Source organism: Mastacembelus armatus, chromosome 19, assembly GCF_900324485.2.
Source record: "Mastacembelus armatus chromosome 19, fMasArm1.2, whole genome shotgun sequence".
Lineage (NCBI taxonomy): Eukaryota > Metazoa > Chordata > Actinopteri > Synbranchiformes > Mastacembelidae > Mastacembelus > Mastacembelus armatus.
Genome location: NC_046651.1, coordinates 13361945 through 13375407, shown reverse-complemented (window position 1 = coordinate 13375407; position 13463 = coordinate 13361945). Strand labels below are relative to the sequence as shown.

At 38.9% G+C, this 13463-nt stretch overlaps 1 protein-coding gene across 1 annotated transcript; it reads right to left on the bottom strand.

Annotated features, from left to right (window-relative positions):
* Positions 1 to 77: 77 nt before the first annotated feature.
* On the bottom strand, positions 78 to 11621 carry LOC113135503 (zinc finger CCHC domain-containing protein 24-like). The gene is made up of 4 exons (XM_026315586.2): positions 11079 to 11621; positions 9489 to 9689; positions 1727 to 1891; positions 78 to 1291 (listed from the first exon to the last, which is right to left on the bottom strand). Exons 1-4 carry the CDS (start codon positions 11289 to 11291, stop codon positions 1178 to 1180), a joined length of 693 nt encoding a protein of 230 aa, XP_026171371.1. The 5' UTR covers positions 11292 to 11621; the 3' UTR covers positions 78 to 1177.
* Positions 11622 to 13463: the final 1842 nt, after the last annotated feature.

Here is a 13463-nt window from a genome sequence, read left to right as displayed (position 1 = left end):
ACGAATTGTATAAAACCATGTGCTTACATTTGTGAGAAAGATTAAAACAGAAAAGGAAACAGGAACACACTCAATGGTATGAATAATAGGTTTTAATCCAAGATCCTTATAGAAGATCAACAGATCCATCTCATGGGTTATTCGAACTGAGGCACATTAAATGGCATTTCACACATTTTAAACAGTAAAAGTCATAGGGTGGTTCTGTTCCATGTTCCATCCATTATCTATACCTGCTTATTCCTAACCAGGGCCATGGGACTGTTCCATGTTCATTTTCATTAAAAATTTTATTGATATACAAAAACCCTCTAAAGCAACATGCACATGCAACCTTACATTTAATACTACATTCAAAATTATGTTCTTTTTTTGTCTCATGTTACAAATGAGACATTACAACCCATGACCCATAAAAAGCACTTTGGTGAGTCTTAGCACTGGGTGCCAAAATATAACTACTGCATTTATTCTGTTAAGAAATAAAAAAATGCCATATTTCATTGGTTTTGTCCGTCAGAACTTTGGCATAATAAACTACCAGAGAGGTGTTTTCACAATAAATTGTAAGCACATAATACATGAAGAATAAATGTTAGTTGGCTAAACAATATATTCCTTTCACAATGGGTAATAATCAACAGAAACATAATGACTTAAAAATATATTCCAAAAATTATGTACCCTCCAGTACTGATAATACATATGATAATGCAGATACACATTAATACTGCACATACTTCTTAGTAAAGACTTGTTGCATATTTTATACAGAAAACATTTAAGTTATTTCTGGAATATACAAACACATAGAAGAGAATCTTCATCTGGAAATTTAACTCATGACTTTTGTTCCAACATGCTGGACACAAGTAAAGATAGACGCAAACTAAAGTTTCTTAATTCACAGTTGGTAAGAGTCGGTTCATAGTTAAGACTTCAAATGAATATTCACATGATAACTGAGTAACTGAGGAAGAACCCAGCAAAAGCAAAATACTTGTCTCCACAGAAATAGTTTAGAAAATTTGCATCCTCTTATGCTGAGAGTCACAGTGTCAGAGTAAAGAGTTTTCATAAAGCGTTAAATGAATTACAGTACAATAAAGTTTATAATCATGTATTTTTAGTAATTAAAATATAACTGTCCCTTTTTGATATGAAGGCAAATAGTGTGTTATTGCACACGTCGGCAGTAGTAGCCGAGGACTTTGCATTTTTCGCACAGGTGTTGTGGATGCTCCTTGCTCTGGTCCGATACATCTAAACCATCTGGTTTCTCCAGAGGGCGCTGGAACAACAACAAAGAAAACACAAAACAAAGCATTAGACCACACTGTCACAGATGGAAGTCTTGAGTCATTGTTGACATGTTGATGTTGACTCAATATTTTTGAAATCCTGGCCACAACTTTGTCTCAGACTGTGCAACAAACAATCCTGAAAATTCTCATCTAAACTACATTCTACTTAAGATGTGGTTAATCATTTCACTGTGGTTAGAATGTATAGTATTGTTTAGCCGTTATTTTTCTGCTTTTGAATCCAGAGAAGCATCAAGACATGCCTCAACATGTTTTGATTCGACCAGTCTGACATTCATTTGAAACTGTTTGCTTTCAAATGAATAAGGCTTGATTTGATGGGGTGCTTTGGTATATAGGGGCCTCCAATACTCATCATAGTCTGCTAATGCTTTCTGCCTGTAGTTTCAATATACTGTTACCTGCTTATGAGGGTAAACATTGATGTGGCACTTGATACATTCTTGTCCCATGTTGGCCCAGGAGTTCCCGCTCATCCACTTCCTCTTGCATTTAGGGCATTTATATTCACCAAAACACCTCTTCTTTCCCTGATATGGGGTCAGCCCTTCACCTTTAGGTCGAGCCTGAACACATATTTAAAGCAGAAAACAGATTTTATATGACTGACCTAATGCATGACCTACTTTCTGCTACTACATACATAAAAACATAAAATGAGACATTATTCACTGTGTAAACCTCAACAGCTTTGCAAACATTTTGGATTTTGCCTTTCACCACCTTTAACTGGAGGAGACTGACCGACCTATTTGGTTTCTTTGGAAGGCAGCCAATTCAGAGCTCAGCGTGATTAGAATGGGAAATGATAGCAGACCTGCTGGTGGTCAATAAAGTTGAGTTATTAAAGTAGTTTTCTCTCAGGAATGAAATGATAATTTATGGTTTCTGTCGATACAGGTTAGAAAGCAGATCATATGCTTCGATGTTTGAGTGATTCTTACATCACTGGAAGAGAGACAAAGCATGCTTATCTATACTCCAGGTATAAAAAGACAGACATTTAGAAGACTGTAAGGAAAATACATATGTTTTATTGCTTTCATGGTTTATTCCTAGGAATTTAAAATATAATGTAATTGTTGTGTAATTTATTTGTTGGACAGAAAAGAAGGCGTCTCAACTTTCTCATTAGAAACAAACGCTCTCCCTCCAGCTGTGTTCTCAAGGGACCATAAAGGAGGCCCCTGGCCTGTGGGGGGACCAATAGGGGAGGTTTCCTTGCTATAGGACAAATACCTCAGGCTCTCAGTCATCCTCAAAGCTGGCCCCAGCCCACCAATCAAGACACAGAGATCTTAGGAGTGAGGAAATAAAACCCAGATGAACTCTGCACTTGTATGACATGACAAAATCCCAAACCCAAAGAAATCATCTCGACTGGTTTAAATTAAAAGCACCTCAGCTGAAAAGTAGGGCAAGTCAAAATTAAGACTGAATCTGCACCACCAGGGGAGTTCACATCAAACCTTGTTTTGATTTCACAACAGGAACATACTTTATGTCAGGTTAAAATTTTCCAGCTATTGATTTCCAGCTTTTAAACATATGTAGTGTATGTTCAACAGCTAAGTCTCTAACTGTCAAGGGCACTGAAGCACGGTGAGCCACCAAAGGGCACTGTGGGATGTCACTTTTGATGGCGGCCGTTCTTCTCATGTTCCTGCACAGAAAGTAAATAGAGCATCATCTTCCTGAGGGAGGAAACAGCTTTCATTCTGCAGAACAAGCAAAACAAACTTTTCCTAAAGTCTGGACCCAGAGGGCAGCAAAGGTCATGGAGCACTCTGGGGTTTCCACTGGTCCCATCAAAGATGTCACACTGAGAACCAGCAAATGAAAATCAGACTTTTGACCCAATAATGGATATGTTTATGAAAGGCAGTAAAGTTTGAGGGAAGGGAGAAAAAAGCACAAATCCCTCATCAATCCACTTGGATGCATCAGGCCACTAGCTTGTTTAACGTGCCCAAAAATATTAAATAATATTTAATGTTTTTTTTAATGGATATTATTTGAACTTAGACAGGAATTCAAGACAGGTGCACCACAGCTGGCTTATATGCTAAAGATGCAAAATGTAATGTCTCAATAACATCAGAATATGATTTCCAGTATAGTTAATGTGTGCAAAAGAACACATAAAGCACTATGCACCAGGCAAACATTGAGGATTTGCTACTTTTATAATGCAATTTGAAGAAATTTGTAAAACACAAAATTAAGATCTGATCAAGTTAGGGCAACACTATTTCACTGAAAAAGGTGCAACACACACAGCCTAAAATGGAGCCTTGTTAGCAACTATACTGAGCTATGCTAGTGCTTTGAGCTAAATGCTAATACCGGAATGCTAACATGCTCACAATAAAAAAAGATGTTTTGTAGGTATAATGTATATTCACCTCAGTTTGGTGAAATGGAACACTAACCTTTTCTAGATGCATGACTGACACAAAGTACATCCACAGCTGATGACAGCATTAGTCTTGCAAATGTTTGATTATTATTAAGTATGAGTGCCTAAGTATGAGAGAAATTTAATGTTGACAAGATGGTGGTGCTGGTTGAAAAAGTTAGGAATCACAAAAGTAAGGGAGACATGAAGGTCTATATCGAATATCAAGGCAGTCGAGCCGAAAGTTCTGATTTCATTCATTTATTCTGGACCAGAATGGTCCACCAACTGACTAAAATCATCGACTAACCTTCATCACAACACAATAACTAATGCACAAAGAGATGTAAAGCCAGATTTTAATGCTACAGCAGATGAGCTTGGCCCAAATCCTTGGAGCCTGGTGAGAGGGGCCCAGGAGGTTGGCTGCCTCCTCATGCCATCATCTGGAAATCATCAGGATAAACAATGGACTGCTCCAAATCCTCACCCCCTCCTGCTCCTACTCGTTTCTCTCTTCTTCATTCACTCTCTCCTCTCTTTCCATACCCCCACGAGACAAAAACACAGCAACAGCCTATTGGACACCATGTGCTCAATTACTTCACACTAACAAACCCACAGTACTCTCTTTGCCTTGCTGGATATAGTTTCAGTCAGACCCCCAGAGCATCAGAGAGAAGCCCAGCTGTCAGCAAAGCAAAACAACACCTTAATGTCTGGCCTTAAATCCAGTGCAATAAGTGTTCTTTGTTTTAAAGACCTGACTCTGTCGACTTAAGTGAAACTTTTTATTGTATCAAATCAGTCTCTTCTTAGTTTTAATGAAGCAAATAATCAAATAGCAGATGTAATTTAACAACAAACTAGAGAAAGTAAATAGCAGCAATAATATAGAAAATTAAACATTTTGGAATAAAATGTCTAATAAATAAATGAATATCCCAAAATTTAAGTAATCCCCCCCCTCCTTAAATGTATATTATCTTTTTTTTTGTTTGCCCTAGTTTTTTCTAGTCTGACTTCGACAGACACGTTCTGTAGATTATGACAATTTGCCAGATTGTTCTTGCACAGCTGCTCTCACTGTGTCATTGGTGCTGAACTCAGCATTCCTGGTTCAGATGCAGATAAAACTTTTCTATGGGCTTCACCACAATTATAAGTACAAACCGCCAGAGCGTTGATTCGAGGAAACAAGATGTGAGGCGCTCCCTGGCCAATGGAAGCAAACTTATGTCCTGTTTTACACAATGGCGTTTCCTCCTTTCCAGAATTTATCAGGACCAAATGGTCCACTTATAGAAACATCCAGATATCAAATTAATCATTTACCAGCACAAAGCTGTAATCCTTCCAGGCAGCCTCCCTGCACATCAGAAATACTGAGTGGATTAACTTTCTCTCTCGCCTAAATAAATATGATTAGATACAAACAACTGGTGGCCAAATAGCAAATGATTGGTTTTCTGTTTTCCTACACAGCCCTCCAGATTTTCACTCTTCTAACAGGCTGATTGTTCAGAGCGTGCAGAGCCTTTAAACCATCAGAGTGATTCCCACACACAAGTCTACTGGCCTTATACTTCTCAGCATCTATTTCCCCACAGTGCTGTTTTCATAGGAACATTATCTACTAATACACACTCTACTCCATCCCAGCTCTAACTGAGCTGCAGTCCTGGCTGTGGTCAAGTTGATGACATATGCAGTGCAGCTATAAACTGGTGTTATGTTTCACAATGAGTGAAAAACAGGAGCAGGTGGGCTGGCAAAGCGCAGCAGTAAAAATTTCCCAACTTCAGTTCAAAACACAACTGAATGAGATTCAAGAAGTGTAATGACCAGTGTGTGGGGACTAAACTATAGGATGATAGGTAGGAGTGATTTTGATCATGTGTTTCACATCTGTCACTGTTGTGATGATCTAATGGGAAAAACAAGACACTACAATTCTGCAGTCAAATTCTGATGTGGCATTCAAACGTGTCTCACTGATTACAGTACTTGATTGATCTACGTTTCTAACCTTTATGTCACATTAATATAGAAAGCACAGTGTGGAGAAGTCAAATGCAAACACTGTCAGCTCTGTGCAGTTCAGTGACTTTTAATGAAAGATTAAAGTGAAGGTTTACAATAGCTTATGATAGATTGGGCAAAAAAGTCCAAAGTGCAGGGTTAGTAGGCAAGCACAGATCAAAACAGGTACAGCAGATTTGGTCAGGTTACAGGCAGGATGGCAAAAGCAAAATGTATGATCTGGCAGGAAGCAGCTGTTCAGTACGTACTGAAGTGGCAAATGGGGAAAAAACTGAGGGTATCTAGCAGATATAGGGAGAATGCTAGGGGACAGTGCCATCAAATCCAGCATATGATATTTTATTGAAAATTTAAATTAGTTGTAGCATCTAACTGTCTGAAAATCTATGTATCATAATCCCAAAAATATAAAAATTGGCAAAGACTCTTTCATTCAAATGAAGTAAAATGCCTCCCAAAGGAAGCAGCACAATGATTTTACTGTGAACACAAAAGAATAGGTGCTCAGAAAATGTCTTGCACAGTTTGACGACAGTGGAATTCAGTCTGCTGATGAAGACCATGTAATATGATAGAAAACTCCGGAATGGCTAATTAATGGTCCTTGAGGTGAGATTACTGTGGAAGCTGCTGTTTCTAAGGTCAACTATTATTTTGCTAGACACTCAGGTAGATATGATACAAGAATGTTTCAAACCAAAGACATTTAAACTTGTCTGTCCTAGCGTGTTTCTGTTTTTCTGCCTCTCACCTCTTTGAAACTGCAAACTAAATCCTGCAAGATAAAGAAAGTGATTTTCTCTTGAAAACATGCCACCACACAAAACCTGAGCTCTGCAGCATTCTTCTATTTCTACATTAGCATTACTAGATCGCAGCAAGTGTTTATCAGAGGGAGTTTGATAAACAGTGAATCTGCCCCACATTCCAGGGTTTCCTCTGTCTTGCTCATCCTCCTCTGCAGATGATCTGGCCAAAGGCAACAGCCAGTTTACTGATAAGACTTTTATCAGCAGTGAAAACAAAAGGACCAAAACAACAGTAATCACACAGAGTTGTTTGAGATTCAGCAGTAACACTTTCAGCTGTGCACTGCGTGGCTCCACCTGCATAGCAGTGTAACAGCATTAAGCCCAAAGTAATTATCAAAGCAGACTTTTCCCCTATATTCAAGCATGACTAAACCACAACGCTAGACATTCACCCACTTCCTGTGCTACCCACTGTTTCCAAAAACACATTCTGAAAGCGGACATCTTTGAGTGTCCGATAGCCTCTCCCCTGCACCTACAGACAGACAGAGATGCAGATGACTGCAGTCAAGCAAAGCTGCGCGAACAATACAGCCTGACTTCCTGACCTTTGGTTCCACAGCCCCTCTGGAAAACAATGCTCTCCTTATTTAGCCCAGGTCCTTCCCACCATACAGCCAGTTACTGTCAGTACTTCTGCTAAGGCACTGTGTCTGTCACTTGTGTATTCACTTTACAGTAACCAATTTCAGTTACTTAATTGGCAATGGAGACTTAAAATGTTGCAACCCTGGGTTAAAGGGGACAGGCGTTAAATTGCTGTTTTTTGTTCATTTGCATGAAATTACAAGTAGTTGTACGGTCAACGTGATACAGAAGACATGAGCATTATCAGTTTAACATATTCACTGAAATAAAGTCGTGTTTCTGCAACCCAGCAGTAAGACATGTACCAAAAGCTTCTATTCCAGCTGTCTTGAGCTAAAAATGCTTTAGATTCCAGCCAACAAAAAGCAGTTTGTTCATTAGTTACAACGTCAGACGGGCATTCGGCTCAGTTTCCATTGAAGAGGGTTTTTGTCACAGCGACCACTCCATAATCATTGCTGTGGGACTAAAATATTAGCAACACATGATAAAATCTGACATCATCTCCATAAAGCAGAGCAATAGCAACAGAGAGCCAACCAGCAGAAATGGTTTCCAGATTTTTCACATTTTAAGCAGTGTGGCTACAAAGAAGAATCATAAATATCTAAAAGCTGTCCCTTGACATCTTAACCTCGAAGTGAATCAAGTAACCCAACTCTCCACTATGCTGTCAACAGGATGTTTACCTCTGACATGTTGAGCACAGCACATATGCTATATCTTATACCTTTAAGTAGGGCTGCAACTTAAATGTATGGATGTAAATGCTTCTGCTAAGGCACTGTGTCTGTCTTATTCAAAGATCAGACTTGTTTTAAGTTGCCATGGGTACCATTCCACCCAGGGAAAGATTGTTATAGGTTTTCCACATACTTTCTGTATGGTTCTCTCATTGAATGAACCATTGCCTTCTTCCTGTCCATATAAGTAATAAAATATCTTATATCACTCTTTTAAAAACTTCTTTTAGTCAAAAGCTTTGCAAGGCTTTGATTTATACCTCTGTTCATCATATGAAAGGAACCTGCTGTTCAAAACGGATGTTTCAAAGATGTACACAGTGTCGCTTCTGGTTTGGTTATGCATCAAAGAGGCTCAGTCTAAATACTGATGTGTCAGTGTTGTGGTTGAACAGTTAGCGCTTCAAACCTTCTTTCTTTTGAACCAGGAAGTACATTTCTAAAGATAGTCTCAGCCACTTCTTGCAATGATTTCCAGGTGTGCACAGATGTGAAAAGTTAAGAACTTTAAGCTCACTGCAAATTATTTTCTCTGCATTCCCCACATTCCTTTACTACTTTTGTTCACTGCTGGGCTGTACCAATCTCTGATAAAGGCGATGGGTTTTCAGAAAAAAATCCAAACCTTCCAGCACCTCTAAAGCTAACTAATTAAAATGTTACATCTCATTTGTTGGTTAATACAGTTTTAGGGTGCAAGCACTTTTGGACAGAGCATGTTTTCTTTATTTAATTTTTAATTTTTGAATACCTAAATGTTGTGGCTTTAATGTGTACTATGCACAACTTTTTTCCAACATAATTACTGGGACAGTGTCTCTAAAGACCTTCTGGACACTGACAAAAACATCTATTAAATTGCTGGATCAACTGTTATTACTTTCTGTGCATTTATCAGAGAATGTTACAGTTTTTACACTGGTGACTCCTTTGTCTTATTACACTGTATAAGTTTTTTTATATAATGACCAGTGTGAGCTTACAAGGTATTTAAACTTTTGCTTTTTGCTATTGCAGTAATGTGATTATTTTCATCACACCTAATAAATATCAGGCATTTCCCTCTGAGCATGATCAATGGAGAACTGCAGCTACACCGAAAGAAGTGGTAATATTTCTCTGATGTTTGGAGTAGAGGTCATGCCTGGTTCCACAGAGAAACCTATCATCTTTCATTTAGTCCAGCTCTGAGATCCAGTGTGGCATCTGCTGCTCATTAGCATACTGCTGTGGTACATCTAACTCAAATATGTGCTGAGAAGTCTATTTCACACTGGAAAAAGAATACAGACATAATATTCAAACTTTGTTTTAATAACGTTAAATAAAAATATGGAAGAATATACACCTACAACTGTGATGAAGCATGTGGATTTGATCTGAGATTTAGATCATGTCATTATATTAATAACTTTTTGAATTTTTCTTTCTCAGATAGCACTTCATACATTTTTCCAAACACACCGATGCAATTGATAGACAGCTCAAATGGCCTACACTGCACAGCTGTTTCATTTTAGGCCACTGCCTGTGTGTGGATCTACACCTGACTGATATATAGCATTAATGACTGGCTCACCTGAGGGCAGTCTTTGATGTAGTGTCCTTTGTTGAAGCAAAGGTGGCACAGGTAGTTGGGCGGTGGCCTTTTGCTGGGTTTGCGTGTCTCTGGGGACAGTGACAGGTCTGAAAAATGGTCTGCCAGAGAACTGAGACCATCCACGATATTATTGAGGGACCCATAGGGAGAAGAGCTCTTGTAGAAATTATTGTTCAGGGCCTGTCAGAGAAACACATAGACCAAGATGATAAATCACTTGCAACAGGACCATGCTGATTTAAGAGCAGCAATATACCTTCATAAATTAAAGTAAGGATGCCGCAAAACATTACTTTTAATTATTATCAGTTGATGTATCCCTTTGCTGCTTATGTGATTAATAAAATGTCAGAAACTATTAAAAATGTCCATCTCAGTTTCCCAAAGCTGGAGGTGACATCCTCAAATGGCTTGCTTTGTTCAACCAACAGTCCAAAACCCAAAGTTATTCAATATACAGTGATACAGGAAAAAATGTTTGCTATTTATTGCTTGATCTGATCTTATTACTGATTATCGGAGCTGTTGCTGATTCATTTCCTGTTCAATCTACTGTCCACTTGTTTAAGCACTACACAAAAGTATTGGTCATTTCACAAAAACACAGAACATTGTTATGTTTCTGAGAGGCCTTTCAGCTGGTATGTCAGTCCATCACCCTGATTGATTCTCTCTGACAGTAACAGACATTATTTCATTTCTGCAGATGTGCTGCCTTTTCTGCATTTATTCTGTGAGCCAGTAGTGTCCATTTCCTACTCAGAACAAAATGCCTTTGTCGTGCATTCTTCCTGCTGGTCCTATTGCTATGGCACAATTAGCATCATTGTGCTTGTGGAGGAGACGGGTGCTATGGCACCACAGGGCAAGCATAAAGAACATCCTGCAGACTGGCTGTTTACTCTGAAGGCATCACAGAAAGAGAATTGTGATCAGATGCACATGTACAGGATAATGCTCTGGATTAAACCTCTGCATATCTATGGTATGTGTGCTGTTACTCAACAGCGTGTTATTTGAATTACTTCATTTTTAGAATCTGCAAGAATAGCAGAGTCACTTTTTAATCACTCATGTCCATTTTTCTGCTTTTCCTAGATGGACCAGAATTTAATTAAGCAACAACAAGCCGCACTGGGTAAAAACTATATGCTGCTCTGACCAAGCAGAGGCCAGCCACAGTGAACTTTTAACACGTTTAAAACCTTGTGAGAGGCTTTTCTCAACCTGTCATTCCATTCCTTCCCCAGCTACACACTAACACCAGGACTGTCTGAACACACTCAGCCACTATACCAGGGTACAAAACACATATTCATGTGTTACCCACTCACCACGGTGGGGCCCAGTGAAGGTATGCAGGTAAGGTTTACGGTATGGGCAACAAAAATAAGCTAAAATCAAATATGTGAGAATAATCAAGCTAATATTCATAGGCTCCTTGGAGGATTTGTGACATACAGCAAAAACGTCATTGTGGATCAAAGTGTTACCAAAGGATGAATGTTGTAAACTGTCATGCAAAATGTTAATCATTAGTGTGACAGCGTAACATCACATGAATTCTACCTCACTCCTCAGATGGAGGAAGTTGTTGAGATAGTTGGAGCTCAGATCAGCTGCGCTGCGCTTGGAGGAGTTCTTGTCCTGAGGAGACGTGTCCAAATCGGCTTTGCACGCATCAAACGCGCTGCCCTGAGTGTCTTGTAAAGACATATAGAACCAGTTGAGCAGCTGTGCAGATTGGTACACGGGGGTACCGGTCTCTATAGCAGACATCATATTGTTTTTGGAGGACTGAGCCTCTTGAAAAAAAGCACTTTCAGAACCGCTGGATTTTCTGGACCAGCCAGCTTCTTTCAGTCATCCCTCCGCTCCGGCTGGATGGGTGCGATCCTTGCGTTCACCTGGGGAGCCCTGAAGGACCCAAGTAACGGGCCAGCGGTCAGTGCGGCAGCGCGCAGTGGAATCATGAAGCGCAAAAGCCTGAATGCCACTGGGAAGGTGGAAGCAGCCCTCAAACCAGCGCTCCGGTTGCGTCACAGCGAATAGGAGGCGGTGGATTTGCATTTTACTGCTTACCTGGTCTGCACACGCTTATCTGACAGATTACAGCTAATCTATTTGACATGGACCCTGGTTCTAGATTAGCTGGTTGTATTTTTGTTTAGTTGTGTGTGGTCATTCATGTGGTTACACTCGGTGTGCCAACTAAAATAGTTCTGCAGTAAGTTCAGCTGTAACTGTTGTTTACCAGTGTTTTTAGTGTTTTCTGTTTAAGGAGGTGTTGAGTAACGTTTTTTAATAATATTTTGTACCTTTATTGATAAAGATTGATTTTATTATAACGCGGTAATATTCAGCAAACACTTAGCTGCCAAAATTACAATTAAATTAAATCAGCACTTCTCCAAAACACTTTCAACAATAAACACATTTAATTCATCTTTTTGACCAAATGAATGTTCTGTTTTTTCGATTGTTTTACGGTTAAAACTCAATGCTTATGTGGATTTGCCAAAATATATGTCAAATATAGTGGGGTTTTTTTTTTGGAAATGAAAAGATTTGTTTCTTTGTTTTGAATGCAGTGATACTATTTAAGAAGATTTTTATGGCGAAATAAATCGACATAATAATATTGGACATATCTTAAGATTCATATCAAATAAAATTACAAAGGATAAAACGGTTTTGAAATCCCCTCATTTATGGTGCTCGGTTAAACTGACAACAAACCACTCAGAGGTGGCTAATGATGCCTTCACTGACAATCGGGTTTAAGGTTAAAATGATAGATTGTTAATGTCCTGCAGTGCACATCCTGATTACATGTAGACTGCTGCCATCTAGTGTTTTGTGTTGATACTTGGCAAAGTAACTCAGTAGATTTAAAGTTTAAAGACCATGAGAACTTATTACGCAAATTCCTTATTGTTTAGGTCCATTATGAACATATGCCTATACTATTCTGCAAAATTTGGAACAGTTTTGGTCATTTACAGACGAGAGATGTTCTGTATTATTGGTTTGGTCTGTGGCCTAAAACTTTGAATTGGTTTTAAAAAATCACAGTCAATCAAACCATAGCCTGGTGTTTTCTTTGTTTAAAATCCTAGATATATTTTCCAACAAGCTATACATGTGAATGTTGAATGTTGTTATTTAGGCATGATTAAAGTTACTGAGAAGTACCCACTTCCCTTCATTTATGTGATTTGCTTTTTGTTGCTCCATCTCACTTCTTAATTTCACTTTCCCTGCATAATGTAGGCTATTTCATCTCCTGAAGAGAGAGAGATTTTTTTGGTTGTTTTTGTTGTTTTCAGTAGGTATGTAGGCTCAGCCTGTGATGGACTGGTGACCTGTCCAGGGTGTACCCCTGCCTTCCACCCGAGAGAGAGCTGGGATAGGCTCCAGCAGATCCCTGTGACCCTGATTCAGCAAAAAGCGGGTACAGAAAATGGATGGATGGATGTAGGCTCAGCATGCTTTTGTGATCCCTGAGGACAAATTCACAAGTTTGCCAGAAAAAGTAGGTGATGTTTGCCACACCTCACCTTCACAAGGTGTAACATTTAAACTGTGTATGATTGAGCCATTGTGTCAGCCATCCAGTACCATTTGGATCATCCCAGGGCCAGATGTGAAATGAAATAAGACTCATTTGCTGCCATGGCCCAAATCTAAAAAAAAAAAAACTTCAACCATCCAACTCATTTAACATAAAAAATGTGTTGATTAGTGTTGAAAGTGGCCTATATTTATTTAGCCTATATCTTCCTACTTTTCTTAACTGATACTTCTGCATTTTGTATCATTTGGTTTGTCTGTTTTCATTCTAATATTAGACCATGTATATGTGATGGTGGCCCACATTAGTGCAAAACAGTTATAATTATTTGTATAGAGTGTGAACGACAGTTTGAGGTTGTGTGTTTGACTTTTCAGCTC